Source organism: Tetrao urogallus (assembly GCF_951394365.1).
Source record: "Tetrao urogallus genome assembly, chromosome: 25".
Lineage (NCBI taxonomy): Eukaryota > Metazoa > Chordata > Aves > Galliformes > Phasianidae > Tetrao > Tetrao urogallus.
The window spans coordinates 2,959,806-2,978,453 of record NC_136838.1 but is presented as its reverse complement, the minus strand read 5'-3'; the positions used below and the strand labels follow the sequence as shown (position 1 = coordinate 2,978,453).

Below are 18,648 nucleotides of genomic sequence, written 5' to 3'. Positions count from 1 at the left end.
CTCTGGTGCCTTCAGGCTCTTGCTCTTCCCATCCTTGCAGCTTCGTCTGCCCCCAGTGGTGGCTCCTGGTGGGGAGGGGGCTGTGGCTTGGGGTGGGTAAAGCAATAAACTCTGTTTAGGTTTTGCAATGGTCTAAGCCTTCTTGGGGGAACTGGGGCTGGTGGGGTTGGGAACCTCGGTTTCACCTCAGGATCTGCCCTGCTGCTCTCCTTGCTGCCACTTGAAATCCTTCCTGGGGTCTTTACTGGAAGGAGGAATGAGGGCACATGGTCCTGTAAGGTCTTCCAAGGGTGGGGGGCTTCCGATAGTGGCACCAGAAGAGGCTGTCCTGGTACTGAGCTCCATGCTCCACCACCAGTGCTGCACAGAGCTGAGGGGTTGAAGCTAGATGATCATTATGGTCCATTTCAACCCAGGCCATTCTAGGATTCTGAAGGTCAGAGGCTCCTGGGGAGTGCAGACCTCTGGGTCTGATCTCCCAGTACCTGCCTAGATCTGGTTCACAGCCTGTATCTGACTTTCAGCTCACCCGTACAGAGTGATGCCCTAAGTGGTGCTCACTGAAGCCCTTTGCTGGGATGACGCACAGTTTGGCCAACCCAAGGCTTGACTTGTTGCCAAAAATTGGGCAAGAAGGAAGCAAGGTTTATTTGGGCTTTGTTTATGGAGGGGTGGAACATGAAATAAACCCTGGGAAAGAGCACAGACTCCCCAGAGTATGGTTACAGCAACACCAGCCTGGGATCAGGGCACACCACCCTGCGTTGGCACTGCCTGACCCATGGCACAAACAGGACACGAGGACGCAGCATCTGGTTGAGCTGGGAACAGCTTTATTTTGCATGTACAAAAGCTTCAGATTTCTTGCAAAAGAGCAGAAAGACAGACAGACAAACAAGATGCTGCCCAGCACAAGGCAGGATGCTGCCATAAGAGTCCCCCAGCCAACGTAGGGGAGAAATACACAATTTCATTGTGCTTATCCAAAGGCAGGTGCTGCATCTGCTGGAGTGGAGGGACCAGGCTCCAGCAGCTGCAACCACAGGAGGGAGAAAAGGGCTCAGAGCAACACAGATCTGCCACTGAGGGGAAAAGTCCTTGTGTCCCTTCCCTAGTGGGGCTGCACTCAGCACCAGCACTGGAAAATGAAGAAGGAAGGCTGGGAGAGCAGCCAGGCCCCACCATCACCCTTTGGGGACAGCTGTGGCAGAGACAGGGCCAACTCTGGGTGCTCAGCCCAGTTCAGGGCCCAAGGGAATAGAGACCCCTGGGGATTTGCTCTGGTCCCAGCCCTGGGCAGGGACAAAGGGATGAGGGAAGCTCCTGCCCACCCCTAGTCACAGTCAACGATGCCTTAAGAAATAGACACTATGGCTCTTTGTGTTTTTCATTAAAAAACCCTTTATATTCATTTCATGTCGGTTGAAATCACAAGAAATTAGGTGGGGGGGAAGGGGGGGAGAGGAAGGAAGGAAAAAAAAAAAATAAGAGGGGACAAATACAGACAAAACAGCACAGTTTCCCCCCACGTTCAGTGCTTTCACGGGGTCAGGGGCACAGGACAAGACCTAGGACATCAGCTACTGTGTGACTTAGTGAAGTAACGCAAAGATGGGCAAGGCAGAGGCCGGTCTCCCTTCGGAGCAGGTTGTGTGGCCCCTCCAACATCCTCCTGCAGGCAGTCCCACGTGCTCAGCTCTCCGCATCCTCAGCTCTCCTCTGCATCATCCACAGACTCTGACTCCCCACGAGCCCTCTCCCGTTCGGTGCTAGGATAATCCTGCACGCTGCAAGGAGAGCACAGGCACCACCTCAGCAAACGTCTCCCCCCTGCCCTGACCCCCCAGCATCCCTTTCCCAAGCTAGGAAAAGTCCTACAACCCATAAAATCCCCCAGATGTGGCCAAACGGGAGCTCGGCTTCCTGCAGAGTTGAGGCTGGGTGTATGGCAGATGCCAAGGAGCTCCTCTGTGCTGCATTTGCCTCTTGTCCACTCACTTGTTATGGGCCTCCTCGCTAGGTGCCTCCGGCTCTCCAGCTCCTGGCCCTCGGCTTTTGTCTCTCTCCTGCTCCTCTGTGCCCTCCATTTTTTGGGACAAGGATTCGCCGTTCACAGGACCTGACAAGTCTGCAGAGAAAAGACAGGTTGGGGCTCTTGGGGCTCTTGGGGCAGTTCTCACCCACCCCACCCCACTCCAGAGGCTGGGCACCACCAGGACCAGCACAGCAGGTTGTCCTGGTACACAGCCAAGCCCTCAGCACAGGTATCCCAGCTCTGGCCTGACCAAGACAGCTATTAGAATGGCCCCAAGACTCAATTGCCCAAGTCCAGAGGCTGACCTCAGCATGGATTTTCCCCACTGTCCCCTCCAGGAAAACTCTTACGCCATTACTAGCATGTGCTCAGCCAGGATTGACTGCTGGGCTCGCAGCCAGGAGACAAAGGAAGATCCCAGCCACCAGCTGCCTGTACAAGATCCCCCCTATGGGTGTCTCCACATTCCTTCATCTCCCTGGTGCCCTGGACCACAGCTCAAAGAGTGAGCCAGGCCCAAAAGCTGCCTCAGAGGCACTCAAAATCAGGGTGTGGACACTGAGGTTGCCCTTTGCTCTTACTGCCACGAGCGTTCGATATTCATCTCACAAAGTCTCACTTAAAAATGCAGTCCCTAGACTCTGTGGGGGAAGCTGGTTTGAAACCAGCCCCTTCTCCAGACAGCTTCACAGCCCTGACGTGAGCTAGACAAAGGTCCACAGGGGGACCAGCTGTGCCCTGAGCACAGCCCTGGGATTGCCACACATCCAGACAGAGCAGGGAACCACCCCGAGACGTGCAGGGAACGTTACCAGCATTCATTTCCTCTTCTCCCTTCTCATTCTGTGTCTCCCCTCCCGACAGCTTCTCCTGGCCTTTCTCTACATCCCCCTTGTCCTTCTCAGGCCCAGCTTTGTTGGCTTTCTGGATTGCTTCCATCTTTGGTCCTAGGACACGCGACTTCAAGCGGGTGTAGACTTCAGCAGCTTTCTCCATCACGTCCTTGTTTGCTTTATAGCGACGGATCTGCAACAGAAACAGGGACAACCTTGGAGTTGTAGTCCCCTAAGCAGGCTTGTGCCCTCAGTGGGCGTTCAATCCTCCACCTGCCATACCTTCTTTAGAGTAGCCACCACATCAGTGTGTTTCTGGAGGATGTGAGAGGTGACCTGGAGTGCACCCAGCTCCTCTAACGCATTCAGGCACCGCTTGATGTCCTGCAAGGATGGCACCAAGATCAGAAACCTCCTGGAAGTCTCTCTGTGGATTACATCTCTCTCTGCACAGGCAGCAGGGGGAATAAATTGGGAGGCAGAGGGACTTCATTTGCTAAACCCCTATGGGGCTTTTCAGCGAAACTCTGGATCTGTCTCAAGGGAGAAACCAACCCTACAGCACTGCAGTCCCAACTCCACCAGCTCAGCTCAGGTGAGAGGACAACCACCCCCCACTTGTGGGGACAGGAATGGGAATGACAGAATCGTCCCTGCCAGCTCCCAAGGGGGCAACCAGGGCAGCCTTGAGCTTCCAGTGGGCATCCAGGACCAGCACTGCTGTGAGCACAGTTCCCTCACAGCACCTGCTATCAAGACATCTGCCTTGAGCAGCTGGCAAGGCCTGCATGGTGGCCAAGGACACAACCAGGGATCTCCCAGGCCAGGTCAATGTGTTTGAGCACTCACTGGGTTGTCCACCTTCAAGGCAAACTTGATCTCACTGTGAAGTTTCTGAAGCTTCTCTTCAACTGTGGGCTCTGGAGCAGCAAGAGACAGAAAAATGTAACAGGTCACCAGTATGGAGCACGCCATTACCCAGGATCTCTCCCCCAAAAGGGGACTGGCTTCTTCTCATGTTTCCAAGGCTGAAAGCAGCCTCAGGGGCTTCTATGAGGAGAATGGGCTGAGGTGTGCCAAAATTAGCAGGAATCTATGTAGGAAAGTGGTCTCTACACACTCTGTAAATACTTTTCGACGTGATGCAGGGACCACGGCCATGCTGGAAAGGTGCAAGCACAGCCAAACTGATCCCAACTGCAGAGAACCCTCCCCCAGCTCAGTTAGGAAAGGAACCAGCCCTGGCTCCCTTCTGTAACTCCTCCCAAAAGCCATCGCTCTCTCACCCTTTTTCTTCTCCATTCTCCTTTCAGGGATCAGGTCAGACTTCTTCCGGCCTCTTTCCACTTTCAAAGGTCTGTAGGTAAAAAAAGAAAGAAGTCATTCAAGGGATGCCTGCAGGTGAAACCACCTGCCTGTTGCTGGGCAAGCAAGCAAGGTGACAGCTCATGCCAGTGCATCCTCCAGACTGTAAAACAGCATGAGCCCTGCCACACTCCACCCATGCTTGCAGACACATCTCCGAGATCACACAGGCAGGAGCTCTGAGACAGCAGCTCCCCCATGCCCCAGCTTTCCAGAACTGCAGAAAGGCAGAACTCAAAGCAAGGTGTCTGGGGATACCCCAAGGATCTTCCCCTCTGTGGGTTGGAATAAACCAAGGAAGCTCAGCCTGGTGCCCTCCAGACACCTCCATCAGCCCCTTCAGTTCTAAGAGAAAGGAGAGGAGAAACCCCCTCCGTGGGTGCTGCTGTCACAGACAGCTCCACAAGGATGCTCATCCCCACTCCAGGGTGTCCTCAAAAGGGACTGGGCACCAGCAGAGGAGGAGATCTGCCCCCAGAAGAAAAGAGCACTGAGTGCAGGGAGGGGAGATGCTGACTTGTTTCGTGGTTTCTCCTCTGCTCGGCCTCTCTTCTCCTTCTGATTTGGTTTCCTTGACAACTCTGAGGGCTGCTTCTTCACTGGTTTCTTTACCTGAAAGGAGAGAACAATGCGGGCAAAAGCAGATTGCAGCAGAGAAACCCCCCCCTACCCCAACCACTGCAGGAGGGAGGCAGTGCCATGGCCCACTCTGATCCTCCCAGTCCCATATGGGGGTGATCCAGAAAATCCAACAGCCAGCACCCATGATATCACTGCTGCAAGCCACAGGCAAGCAGCACCATTGGTCTGGGTGCAGTGCTGTCCCCTGCACAAGATGAAAAAAGATTTGGGTTACAGCACAGCCATCTGCTGCTTCAGAAGTAAATATGCTGGTACTTAAAACAGCCCACCCAGCCTGCAATACCTGGCTGCCTGTGTGGGCAGACCCACACTTCTTTCACAACTCAGATCTGCACGATGCTTTCATAGCCCAGCTCTACATGCAGAAACAGGCATCAGAATGAAACCCTTCCTCTGTCAGTGAGGAACCACAGCAGCCAAAGGCCCTCTGCAATCTTTCTCAGTGCTTTGCCCAAGCCTCGCTAACCCTTTCCATTATCTGCAGAGCAAAATGATGATTGTGGTGGGAGGGACAGCATCACAGGGATGTAAGCTGGATGAGGGCTCCAGAGCCCAGGGAACAGCTGCCCCACGGATACATCCCTTTCCTGCAACTCCAATGCAACAGAAGACCAAGGCAGCAGGTCACTGCTGCTCCTGGAGGCACCTGCTGACCTAACAAGAGAGGGTGGGCTGTCATTTGACACCAGCTCTCCTCCTGTACTCACCTCTTTCTCCATCTCCAGCTCAGAGTCCGAGGAGGACGGGGCCTTACCCCGGCCCTTTCTGCCCTTTTTGGCCACTTCATCATCTGCACTACTGTCGCTGTCTGAGTGCACCTCCTCGCCCTTCTCTGCCTTCTCCTTCCTTTTTTCTTTCTCTTCCTTCTCCTGCTCCCGGAGCCGACGGATTTCTTCCTCTTGTTCCCTCTTCCTCTTCTCTTCCAGCTCCCGTCGCCTTTCCTCGTCTCTCCTCTTCCATTCACTGATACGGTCCACATCACTGTCACTATCACTACAACAAAAAAACAGAGAGTGTGTTTGGAAGCCTTGTAGTGAGAAGTGAAGCCAGGGACTCCCCCCAGCCCAGCGGGTGACAGCACCCCAATCCCACTGCAGCTGATCTCACCTGTCGCTGCTGGAGCTGATAGGGACACGCTCGAGTTTTGGTTTCCTGCCACGGGGCTTGGGAGGGGGTTTCTCAGCTGCAAGACAAGGAGAAGATGTTCAGCAAGAGCCCTGGTAGCTTCTTGTGAAAACTGCCCCAAATCAGGGGGTGCTCAGACACGCATTAGATGCTGCCCACAATACAGTGGGCTTCAGAACCTCAGGAGCACCCAATTTCTCGTGCTCTCCAGTATCCTGAAGAAGCCAGCAGTGGCTCAGTTGCAGTAGGTGAAGTCTCCTTGGTGTTACCTGGCTTTCTGCCCCGTTGAGGCTTTTTAACAGACACATCAGAGTCTGAATCGGAGTTGGAGTCTGACTTGGTCATGTCCACAGTCGCATTTCCCATTTCTGAGTCTGAGTCCACTTTGGAGTCAGAGTCGGAGCAAGACTCCACTTTCTGTAGATAAAAAAGCAGAGTTGGAGGTGGGAAGGCAGGAGCAGCTGACATCCCCAAAAGCAGCACTGCAGGGCCCAGCCAGGTCACTGAGACAGAAGCAAGGTCTCACAGCCTCCTGCCCCAACACAGCAGCACAGAGCTCAGCCTCCCTGCTCAACAGAGGAGCCACCCCCTGCACCTTCCTAGGCAGTGCTGGCAAAAGCCAGCTGCCCCATCACCTGGGGAGTCTGAAGGAAAGCAAAGGAGCAATGTATAGGGACAAACTACTTCAGGAGTCTTTTTACCTTCTTCTTCCTTCCCCCTGCAGGCATCCTCCGGGGAGCCCTGGCCACCGGCTTCTTCTCCGGAGTGAAGTCCTGAAGGAAAACCCAGATATTCAAAAATGGGGAAAGATCTCACGAAGGTGAAGCCAGTCAGTTTCTCCAGGCCTTGATTCAGTGCCACTGGCTCCACAGATGGTGCTGCTCTTCCGGTAGCATCCTGCCATACCCCAAACTCTCTTACCTGGTCACTGTTTTTTTCTGACTCAGACGACGTTTCTGAGTTCTCTTCTTCTGTCAGGGAGGGGCTGCCCTGATCTTCACTTGAAGATTTCCGAGGCCTTTTTGCCACTGGCATCTGATACTCGAGAAGCAACAAAGTGAGAAGTCCACCCTCTTTCCTCCCACAGCAGAAAGGGAGGAAGAGGTTGCCCAGCTCTACCAGATCAGCCCCACTGGAATGGCCACGTGCACCAGGATTTGGCCATGGCCACCACTTCACAAACAAAGCACAACAACTGCAAGACCCGTGAACACACACTGGGCCCCACAACCACACTACAGCAACCCCCCTCCCCCCCATTCTGGGACAGCCCCCCATCCCCACTGCCTCAGCCCACACTCACTTTCATTGCCAGTGATTTTCGTTTGAGCCCGCTGTGGTCGCTGCCTCGATCCGAGTCCTCATCACTTTCCATTTTCTCTGTGGTGACTGCAGCCATGGCAGCATCTTCCTCATCATCACCAGCATCACTTCCCCCCATCGGGTCATTCTCGGGGATGTCACTGTCAGAGGAGCTGGCAGGCTAAAGATAGTGGAAATAACAATGATGTTATTGCACCCGCAGGCCTGTGGTGTGCCAGGCTGGAGAAAAGGGGCACAAAAGGGTGACAAGCAACGAACAGCAGCATTGAGCAGAGAGGAGCACACACAGAAGAGCACAGGTAAGGTCCCCAACAGGAGCCAGGGCCCTTCAGCGTGGTTCTGGGGCAGAAGGACAATATCACACAGCCCTTGGATGAGCGTGCTCTTGATCCCCTTCTTATCTCCCTGCACCCCCTTCCCCAGAGCCCCTTCCACACCACCCCGAGACCACCAGAAACACCTTCCCTCCAGCTCCCTTGGCTCAGCTCCACCTACCACTTCCTTGCTCCCCTCCCCAGCATCCTCATGCTCTGCCAAAGACCCCTGGAGAAGCCTGAGCCTGACATCCCCCAAGGGCGAGCGCACCCCGGCCTTCCTCTGCCTTGCAGGTGCCAGAGAAGCAGGGCTGGGTGGTGTGGTTCAGTCCTTCCTCCAGCAGCTCATTTCATGCCAGGCCTCTTCCTTCTCACACACCTTCCCCATCAGAATGGCCTGCAAAAGGAGTCCAGCACTGCAGCCCTGCTGTCACCCAGTTGGGATCTCTTCCATGCTGTTCCACCACCCCGCGCAGGGAACATCTCCCAGCTTCTTATCAGCCCATCACGAGGTTCCTCAAACAGGCACATCGCATCCAAGGGGAAGAAAGCACCTGAGCTGCTTCTTCTGGGCTCTTCCATACTTTTCACAGACAGCAGGACCAGCTGAGCCGAGAGCCGGGGTTCTTCCAGCACTGAAGCCTTGCTGCTGGAAAGACTCTCATCGTTTTCTTGACACCTTGCTTCACTTAGGTCTCGAAACCAAAACAGCCTCTACTTCAGTCTCTTCTGTGAGACCTGTGGCCTCGTTGGGATCTTTGCCATGGCCTCGGTCACAGCAGACCCTTCAGGAATGAGTTTCTGAAGTCTGCTGGAAGTTCACAGTGATGCTGAGCCATCTCTTGAGCAGAAGGTGCCGCCTTCCTCACCATTGCCATCCTCCCTCCCGCCAATACATACAAGCAAAGTTGTTCTCCAGGTTCTCAAAGATCTCCAGGGTCTCACCTTATCTACAACTGCATCCTCGGGTCCAGCCTTCTCCCACAGCTACTCAAACCACAGCTCCTCTCCTGCAATGCCAGCAGCACATCTGAGCCTGCCTACCTCCAGACCATCTCGTCTTCATAGCTCACCTTTAAAAACCTTCCTCTGCCTCTTCAGACCAACTGCCTATGAAGCTGCTTTGGACGCCTTCTTTGAAGATCGCTATACAATAAATTGTATCATACAATAATGGTTACAAAATGCCCTTCGTACACATGAACAATTGACAGCAAAGAGCCTTTCCCCAGCCTGCTCTGAAGGAGCAATCAGTGGCTTTTGGCTCAGGACCTCGGAAACGAACGAAGAGAGGGACTGCACACAGGTCCATGAGCCAGGGACCAGCAAGCCTCCATTCTCACTCTGACAAAGCAATCCTCTGTGGCTTTGGGCAAGGCACACGCAGCACATCCCTGTCTCACCTCAAAGATGGGGCAGAGGTGCCTACCTCGCAGAGGACAAGGAGGGCCGACTCACCGAAAGGAGAGGCAGGAAGGGGGAAGCTATTTCAACCCGAGAAAGCCAATCTGCGAGATGGAAGCGCAGAGACACCACAGCAGTGACAAGCAGAAAAAGGAGGAGAGCGACTCGGAGGAAAGGAAAGCTGGAGGCAGCCCGGATCCTTGCTGACCCCCCGCCGCACGAGGCCCACACTCACCGGAGGGGCACTGTAACTGGCATGAGGGTTGTTCTGGATTTCCCATAATCCCTCGTTGAAGCCTTTTCTCTTGTTTGGTTTCCCATATTTGTCCTTATACTTTTCATAGGGGAACAGATCTTTGGGGCCCAAAAAGGCGCTGGAGAGAAACAAAGCAGAGGTGAGCCCAGAGCAGAAGCAGCAGGGCAAAGCCCATAGGAGGGGCGAGGCAGCGCTTACGTCTCGTGAGTGCCGAAGAAGAAGATGGGGTACTTGTTCGGCGGGGGTTTCACAGCACCATCCGCGATGTCATCGATCTGAAAGGAAACCCAAAGCAGGAGGTGGTCAGAGAGAGCGGCTTGGGCACATCCTCTGCAAGGCACATTAGCCCCGGCTAGCAGCGTCGGACTCCAGCACACACACACACTTGGAGGCAAGCACGGCAACAAAGCACCCGGACAGGGAACTTGCTACGCACAGAGTCCTAATGCAGCATTACGGCCAAGCAGGAGCTCTAGAAGAGGAACAGAAGGGATCCGGCGCAGACGCTTTATGGCTATAGCTGGGCACCATGTGCCCCTCGTCAGGATGCGTGGGAAACCCCCTCCGAGCCCAGGGGTGGCAGCTCCGGCGGGTGGCCTGAAGGTCCCTCCTGGCTGCAGACGGGCCACAGGCAAAGCCCAGCCGCCAGCAGGACGCACGGGCACCCCAGTCTTCTTCCCAACACGCCGCATCGGCTCCGGTGCCCTTCGGTCTGCTCCACATGGTCTGGGCTGGGGCACAAGCAGGAGCCTCGGGGGCCCCCCAACACGCTGGGGAATCTTCAGGAGGAGCGTTCCCAAAGGAGCAGCCAGCTAAAGCAGGAGATGCTGTGAGCAATGCAGCGAGCGCCCCGCTGGAAGGGCTGAGTCCTGTCGGCGCCGGGCCCCAGCCCCGCGTTGGTGCAGGGCTTGGAATCCCAGATCTCCTGGCGTGGTGCAGCCAAGCAGCGTTGTCTCCAGCACCCTGGTCCTGCACAGCATCACTCACCATCGGACCGACCCACCGAGCCCTCGCACCCTCAGCACTGCAGAACTCTAACTGAGCCCCGCACGCCCCGTGTTGGCACCGCCATTCGGAATGGAGATGCACAGCACTGCCCACCAGGACGGCCATCCCCACCACATGAACTTTATCGCCCCTCACTCTGCCCGCAGCACAACAGCACCGCTCCGCTCCTGCACCTTGAGAGCTCACAGCCCCCTGCACGCATCGGTGTCACCTCAACACGTCCCAGCAAACGGCACTGCCCCACAGAAGCTCTGCCCCCATCCCTCCTCCTGTAGTCCTCTGAGTTTGCAAGGCTGTGCAATGCGGTGGAAGGACGAGGCTGGAGATGGAAGGATGGGGCAGGGGATGGGCGCCGGGAGTACAGACCCAGCAGGAGCCCAGGCAAAGAGTAGCTCCCAACCCCTTGGGAGAGTAGGGCAAAGCGGGAGCCTTTCTTGAGCGGTTCTCCATCTCAGCCAGGGTTGGAGTTTGGCCCATGTGTCAGTACAGGACCTCAGCTCCCCGCTCTGGCTCAAGTGACAGCGTGGGACCCACGTATCAGCACGGGGTCTCAGTTCCCATTCAGCCCAAGCACCAGCGCGGGATCCCAGGGCGACGGGGGCACAGAGCACCAGGGGTGACCAAGGGACGGGAGCGGGGCAGGAGGGCAGAACGGGGGGCAGAACGAGGCCCGTTCCCGATCACAGCCCCATCCCCAGCCGGGAACACAGCGCGGTGCGGTGCCAGCGCGGGTCCGCAGCTCCCAGCCGGCCCCGGTGCCAGCAGAGCCCCGCTACCAACGAGGGACCTCAGCTCCCACTCCGCCCAAGCGCAGCGCGGGCTCGCAATGCCGGCCCGCCCCGATCCCAGCCCCGCTGTCCCCGCGTCCCGCCGGGCTCCGGTCCCGCTGCGAGCGGCCGTGAGAAACCCGCGCTGCGGAGCGCGCTCCGCCCCGAGCCCCGCCGCCACGGGGCAGCCCTTCCCGAGCCCTTCCCCTCGCGGAGCGGCCCCGCGGGCTCACCCGGGCGGGCCAATGCGGGTAGCCCTTCATCTTGGCGAAGACGAGATCTCCGGGCTTGAAGCTGTGCGGCATGGCGGCCGCGGGGCGGGGCGGCGGCGGAGGCCCAGGCCGCGGGCAGCAGCGAGCAACGGGGCGGGGACGGCCCGGCCCGGCCCGCAGGATGTCCCGCCTCTCCCGCACGCCCCGATTCTATTGGTTGCTAGCGGTGCCGCTCTGCCATCTCGTCCAATGGGAAGATGCGAGGGCACGGCGGGATAACGGGATTGGGCCGTGCCTCCAACGGCGGCGGGGTGGGGGCAAAGAGGGGCACGGCCGGGGGGGCGGGGGCCGAGATGTGGAGGGGCGCGGGGCCTCTGCGGGCTGAATTGCGGGGCTCGGGGTTGGATTTCAAGGGGTCGGGAGCTGCGGTTTGGGGCAGATCTGTGAGGGGGGGGCGTGGGCTGTCGGGAACTGTGAAAGGAATGAAAGGAAGAGCCCCATGGAGAGGGTCCCCGCGGCACGAAGGTGAACGATTTAGAGGGAAAAAAGCCATCGGCAGCCATCTCGCTTGGGGCAGAAGTGCAGCCCAGAAAGCCTGAGCCTTCCGGAGAGGTTAAATCCCAACAGCTCCCTGGAGCTGTCCTGATAGAACCATGAGAGCAGGGCTGGGGGTAGCTGGAAGGCATCCCTCAAACAGTGCGGCTGTGGAGAGAGCTTCCCCTTAACCTGGGGGAAGGTTCTACAGGAAAGGAACGGGAAGCACGTGGAGGAATTAGACCTGATTTAGAATCGTGACCTGATTTCTGTGCTTTTGTAAAAACTCCTTTTCACTTGAACTAAATCCAAGTCAAACCAAGTCAGACCGTCTGCAGCTTCGTCCTGGTTTAGCTCAGCTTTTAAACGTGGTTTTATACCAATCTGATTTTTTTTTTCCCCGTTAAATCATGGAAAAGTAACAATTTGCTGCTGTCTCCAAAGTGAGAAACTTCAGTCAAATGGAAGTTGCATGCGATGCTGTGACAGCCTGAGCTGCGCCTGGCAAGGGTGAGGCTGTTACCAAACACAACCCACACGTGTCTCAGAGATTACCTACGGTGCAATTACACCTCTGGGAGAGGCGAGTGAGAACAAACCAGGGGCTGAGTGTGCTGTGCTCCCTGCGGCGCTGCTGGGGCGTGCGTGGCTGCTTTGGTGGCAAGGGGAAATGACTGCAGGCTGTGTGGAAGGAATCCACTGAGGTGTGGCGGGTGCAGACAGCAGCCAAGGATCAGTGTAATGGAGACAGAGTTACCTGGGACAAAGGAGCTGCCCCAAACAGCATCTGCTTCTGTGCCCCTAGGGGAAGCTGTGTTGTATCCTGGGCTGCATCCAAAACAACGTGGCCAGCAGTCATGGAGGGGATCTGCTCCTCTGCCCTGTGCTGGGGAGACTTTATCTGGAGCACTGCGTCCAGATGTGGAATCTTCAGTGCAAGAGAGACACGGACCTGTTGGTGTGTGACCAGAGAGGGATGTGAAGGATGGACCAGCTTCCTGTGAGGACGGGCTGAGAGATGGGGCTGTGCAGCCTGCAGAAGAGAAGGCTCTGGTGGGGAGAGCTGAGAATGGCCTGTCAGTACCTAAAGGGGCTGTAAGGAACAAGGGGATGGTCTTTAGCAGGGTCTGTGTGATAGGACAAGGGGGAATGGTTTCAGACTAAGAGAGGGAAGATTTAGAGCGGATATAAGGAACAAGTTTTTTAACATAAGGGAGCGCTGGCACACGTTGCCCACAGAGGCGGTGGTGCCCCATCCCTGGAGACACTCGGACTCTGGATGGGGCTCTGAGCACCTGACGAAGCTGTGGGCATCCCTGTGTTCACTGCAGAGGAGTGTGACCAAATGGCCTTTAGAGGTCCCTTCCAACTCAAACCAGTCTGTGATTCTACGCCTCGACCCAGTTTGCCTGCAGTTATCACGGGTTATCATAAGATGACAGAATCACGGAACGCTGTGAGGAGCTGCAGGCCGCCATGAGGGGCTGCAGGCCTCGGGGTCCATCAGGGAGCTGTAGGCCACCGTGTGGGCTCCCCTCAGCCTCCCCTTCTCTGTGCAGAACAAACCAAGGGTGGGTTTCGGGTGATCTGGGGGCTTCGCGGTCTGTTTACTACTGAAGTCGTGTCGGTGAGGATACCTCTGTCGGCCCGCGGGCTCCTCAAGAGCCTGGAGGACCGCGCACAGAGGCGGCGGGATAGAGCGGCAAGAGGGCGGTGATGGCCCCGCCCCCTTCCGGGCACGGTCACGTGAGAAGACCGGAAGTGATAGGGTGGGTGCGACTGGTTGCGTTCCGGTGGGAGTTCGCGTCCCGGCTCCGTCGCTATGCGCAAGTTCTTCCAGGAGATCAAGTCCGACCTGAAGTTTCGGAGCGCGGGGCCTGGCCAGAAGCTCTCGGAGCCGGCTCGGTACGGGGTTCGCCGCCGCCGGTAACCGCAGGTCCCGCTGTTGGGCCCGGCGGTGGAGCTCGTGGTCGGGGCGTCACGGCCTGAGGGACGCTGAGCTCCCGAGATGGCTCGAATGCAGCTTGCAGTGATTAGGGAACATACGTTGAGTTCCTCCACGGGGTGCTTCGGGTGCCAAAAGCAAGCGGGTTGCTGCCGGTCCGCGGTGCCCCGGGAGCTGCCTCTTGAGCTGCGTTCTGTCCTGCCGCAGGGTCCCCAAGGAGAAGCCGAAAGCAGAGGCAGCACCGAAACCTCGGCAGGGACCCACTGATGAGGCACAGATGGCAGCGGCGGCAGCGTTGGCCCGGATGGAGCTGAAGCCTAAGGCAAAGCCACCCTCCTCCCAGGGGGCCATCAAGAACCAGGGTAGGAGATTCCTCGAAGGTGCAGCTGGGGTGAGAGCCTGGCTGGGCTGCAAGGCTTTGCTGGTGATGGCTCCAAGCTCAGAGATAACTCCTGCAGCTGCTGTAGGTCTGAGCCTGGAAAGAGAGTTCCTAGCTTGGCAGCTGTGCAGCTGGAGCCGGCTCCTTGCTGATGACAAGCCTCTTAGAAATGGGGCTAAGGCACACCCTGAACCAGAAGCAGAGCACCCACAGAAGTGTTTGCTTCCTTGGAGCAGAACTGCACTGTGCAAAGCCCTCTGAGGAACAACTTGGGGTCTGTGCCCCTGCTGCCATAACTGGGATTTTTCTCTCCTAGTGAGAAAGGAGCTGATGGCTGAGGCAGCTGCAAGTGAGAAGGGGGTTTCTGCACACCAAGAGGTACGAGACCTGCTGCTGTTTCCTAATCATGTTAAAATGCATGCTTTGAGAGTGCTGTTGTCCCTGTCCTATAGAGATATGCTAACAACCCACAACAATCCAATACGAAGCAACCAACATTCAGTTGCGCCTGCTTTTGTCTCTTTTAGGACCCAGCCTTCTCAGACAGGGAAGCTGCAGCTGAACCCTCTGTTTCAGGGGTCTATTTCATTTGCCCGTTGACCAGCGCAGTTGTAAGGAAAGATGAGAAAGAGAAGCATATCAGAGAAGCCATCCAGTCGGTGAGCTCCACATCTGCTGGCTGTGCTTCTTTTATTCCTTCAGTTTAAACTCATTTTGTGCATGAATCTCCCTCAAGCAATGCAGCAGTGACCTCTTACCCTCTGCCTTCTCCCTCATCTACCAGACTGCAGGCTCTGTTCAGATGTTACAAATTCCTGTCCTTTTGCTATTAATGCTGAGGCAGGGAGCTCCAATCCCCTTGGATTGTACACAACAGTCAGTTCCCCCTTGACCAGCGTCTCTCCTTCTTTTTCCAGTATTTCTCTGTAGACCCAGTGGCTGCCTCCATCATGGAGATTCACACCTTCAATAAGGATCGGGAGAAAGTCCGAGTAGGTGTGGAAACCATGGCCAAGTAAGTAGGATGGAGCATTCAGGGAGCTTGTCCCTTCCCTGGAGGTTAACAGGCATTGCTGCACTCCGGGCAATGCCTGAAGGAAAAACAAAACCAAATGCTTGAAACACGTAAAGTGTCAGTTGAAATAAGGCCAGATTCTCTGAGGTGTTTTGAGTTGATCCACTGGTCCAAGGGGTTTGGTGGTTGAGATCAACCACCGCCACGTTCTGCCTCGCTTGCTTTCCTCACTTTTTCAGCTTTTATCTGAGACCTTGCAGTATTTCCCATACGTGATCGTTCTGCGTGGGGGCAGCGTGTCCTCGAGTGCCCGCTTTGATCCATGAACTGCATTCCTCTTTCTGCAGATACTTGGACAACATTTATCTGCATCCAGAGGAGGAGAAGTACCAGAAAATCAAACTGCAGAACAAAGTATTTCAGGTGAGATCAGGATTGCTGCAGGTGCTCTGCCTAGGGAACTCCTTGCCTGGAGCAGACTATGTTTAATTAATTTATTTTTTCTCCCTTCCAGGAAAGGATAAACTGCCTGGAAGGCATACATAGATTTTTCCAGTCTGTTGGGTTTGAGACAAAAACACTTCCTGTTCCAGGACAAGGCAAGATATTTAAGTGTCTTGTAAAGTGAAGGCAGCAGTCTGAGTGGTGGGGCATCCCAGGGGAGGCTTTGGTTGTTCTCAGAGCTCCATGCTTCAGGGCTGTTACACAAACAGCCTCTTGCCCTGCATTTTCCTTGTTAAAACAGGAGTTTTTCTGCATATTATCGCCCTTATATTTTGTGCATTAATGTGCTTCTGGTTGTAGACACCACTGAAGAGTACTATGTACTAAAGGAAGAAATGCTGACCAAGTTGGAAGACCTCAAGGACTACAAAGAGCAGCTTTTAAGCTGTGAGCCACTGAGACTCCAGCTGGATCGGCAGCTCTGTGTATTTAAACCATCAGCTGAAGCCGCTCGATTTGAGCTGCCAAATGACTTCTACAACCTCACTGCAGAAGAGATCAAACGAGAGCAGCGGCTCCGGTGAGGAGGTTTAAAGTGAGGGCCTCCAATAGCCGGGGGGCCTGCTGTAACTCCCTCATGCCTCTTCTTCATGCTGAAAATCACTTTTTATCTAAAGGACAGAAGCAGTGGAAAAGGCTTCAATGCTGAGGACAAGAGCCATGAGAGAGAAAGAAGAACAAAGGGAAATGAGGAAGTACAACTATACCCTGTTACGAGTTAGATTTCCTGATGGCTACCTTCTCCAAGGTAAGACTTCTTAGCCTCTCTTTGTGCACCCCTAATAGCTTTTGAGAATACTTGTAGCAGAAGAGATTGATAAGACGTGCAGAAGACAAGTATTAGAATGAATACAGAAAGAAAAAGAGTAATGTTTCAGTGTGAATCTTTACAACCTTTGAGCCTTCTGTGTGCCTCAGCTGCACAGGGCTGGAACTGTAAGCCAGGGTTCACTGTAGAGGAAAGAATCTCAAGGCATTACTAATTAAATGTGCTCTTCCCAGGCTACTGCTAGCAAGCTGGAATCATTAGATGAGTTTGCTATAGTAACCAGCATGAAATTGCCTGTGTGGTGGCAGGCTGTACAACGGTACAAATCCTCTTCAATTTTTGCAGTAGAACTCCAGAAATAGGTTTAGGCTTTTCCAGTTCTTTGTTACAGGCTGGCAGGGGTTTGCAACGTGCGAAGCAGTGCTTTTCTTTAGGAATGCTGCTTTCATACTTCAGTTGAATCAGGCTCTTCCGATGCCACTGAAGTAGTTTGTAAAGTTAGCATCAGTACTGGAGCCCTGTGAAACCTACCACTAAAGATTGCATTTGCCAAACGCTACAGCCTTCCTCTATGTCACTTTTTCTTCATGGCAGGGACTTTTTATGCACGTGAACCCGTATCTGTGCTCTACAACTTCGTAAGAGAAGCACTCAGAGATAACTGGCTGCCCTTCGAGCTTTTGGGACCTGGAGGTCTCAAACTGACAGAGGAGAACTTGGCTTTCAACGAGTGTGGGCTGGTGAGTAAGAGATTGCACCTTGCACAGGGGTCTTCAGGTGGCAACAGAGCTCGACTTGTCAGGGTCAGATGCTGCTCATAACTTAGGTTGCATCTTCAGCACAGTAGTGCTCTGTCCCTTCTTTAAGCTCAGGCAATTGCACGAAGGCTAACTCAAGGCTAGGAGGCCTCCATCAAAGAGACTTTAAGGACTTAGAGGAAACTCTGGCTACAGCATTTGCCAGCAGAGGGCTAGGACACACTCTGGGAAAAGATGGAAGGCAGCAACTGCGAGCCGAGCACAGCTCTAGCATAAAGGTTCCATGAGCAAGCTCAAAGCAGTGTGCCCCAGGGAGCATATCTGTATAGTATTGTAGCTTAGTAACACTGCTTTCTCTGTTCCAGGTCCCCTCAGCTCTTCTGACTCTCACCTGGGATGCAGCAGTCATGTCAGACATTGAGGCATCAGGACAGGAGCAGCCAGCAAGCCCCCTGAAACCAGAACTTCTCTCCAACGTCCAGACACTATCGTGAAATAAAGGGGAATGGATTCAGCACTGGTGGCTTTAGATTGTTCCCTTAGGCTGGAGCTTCAGCCATTTAAAACCAGCCTTGCAGCCATTTCCACAACTCGGTAGCCATTCAAGGTAGTCTTACCCAGTAAAACTTTCAAGGCTGCACTTAATGGCTTTAAGAACTAAGTTCTAGCAATGACTGCTGAAGGTATTTTTAAGGCCATGATGAAGTACCACTTTCCTCTTTTGGAGGAGGGAGGAGATGCTAAGAGAAGGCTGGATGGCAAACTGAGAGAGCCTGGATATTGGGCTGGGCTTAGAATTCAGCTTTTCCTTTTGTTTCTGTGTGCACTGTAACTCCTATTGGAGAGAGTATATTTAGATAACATTATGTTTAATCTAATTAAATTGATTATTTAAAGATTCAGTTCTCCTTCAAGTTATTTGAATTGTATTATTTACAGTTTTGAAGTACAGCTGAGTTCCAGTCACTGCTGGGGCATTTGTTCTCATCTTCCTAAGGCACCTGCAGCCAGAAGAGCCAGCCTGGGACACAAACAACAAGCAAGAGCTACCGAGGCTCCATTTGCCCTCTGATGAGAGATGAAACTCCAGATTACAGCCAGTATTTCAGGGAATTCATCCCTCAGCAGCTGAGAAGCCTTATAAAGAGTTAAAAACCACAGCAAGCTTGTTCCATACATTGACAAGTGTGATGCTGGTTCCATTCCACATGCTTAAACCCTAAAGCTCTCCTGGGGACAGTGATCAGCTTCCCCCCCCCCCCTTTTCTATTGCAGTGTACACAGGAGATCACAAGTCTCTCACTGTCACTAGCCTGTAATTAATATCAGACTATCACAAAATAGGAGGAACAGCTGGCAGGTGATTCCTTTTCCAAAGGCAGAGCTGTGGAGCTGCTCCTCATAGCAAGTAAAGTCACAAACAGGATAATACAGATAGCATAAAATCAAATGTAATTGTA

The 18,648-nt window shown here is 54.5% G+C and overlaps 2 protein-coding genes across 2 annotated transcripts; one reads left to right on the top strand and one right to left on the bottom strand.

The window, feature by feature from the left end:
- Positions 1–1,708: 1,708 nt before the first annotated feature.
- On the bottom strand, positions 1,709–11,377 carry HDGFL2 (HDGF like 2; the record flags this gene model as incomplete). Its single annotated transcript, XM_079546845.1, has 14 exons — positions 1,709–1,787; positions 1,999–2,128; positions 2,848–3,061; positions 3,151–3,252; positions 3,718–3,788; positions 4,155–4,225; positions 4,751–4,845; positions 5,583–5,868; positions 5,983–6,058; positions 6,270–6,417; positions 6,702–6,773; positions 6,922–7,035; positions 7,304–7,483; positions 11,306–11,377. The coding sequence occupies 14 exons, from the start codon at positions 11,375–11,377 to the stop codon at positions 1,709–1,711; spliced, it is 1,710 nt and encodes a 569-aa protein (XP_079402971.1).
- Positions 11,378–13,640: 2,263 nt separating this feature from the next.
- Positions 13,641–17,682, top strand: UBXN6 (UBX domain protein 6; the record flags this gene model as incomplete). The annotated part of the gene is made up of 11 exons (XM_079546953.1): positions 13,641–13,723; positions 13,971–14,125; positions 14,459–14,520; positions 14,670–14,801; positions 15,060–15,157; positions 15,505–15,580; positions 15,672–15,756; positions 15,962–16,181; positions 16,279–16,409; positions 17,025–17,170; positions 17,554–17,682. The coding sequence occupies 11 exons, from the start codon at positions 13,641–13,643 to the stop codon at positions 17,680–17,682; spliced, it is 1,317 nt and encodes a 438-aa protein (XP_079403079.1).
- Positions 17,683–18,648: the final 966 nt, after the last annotated feature.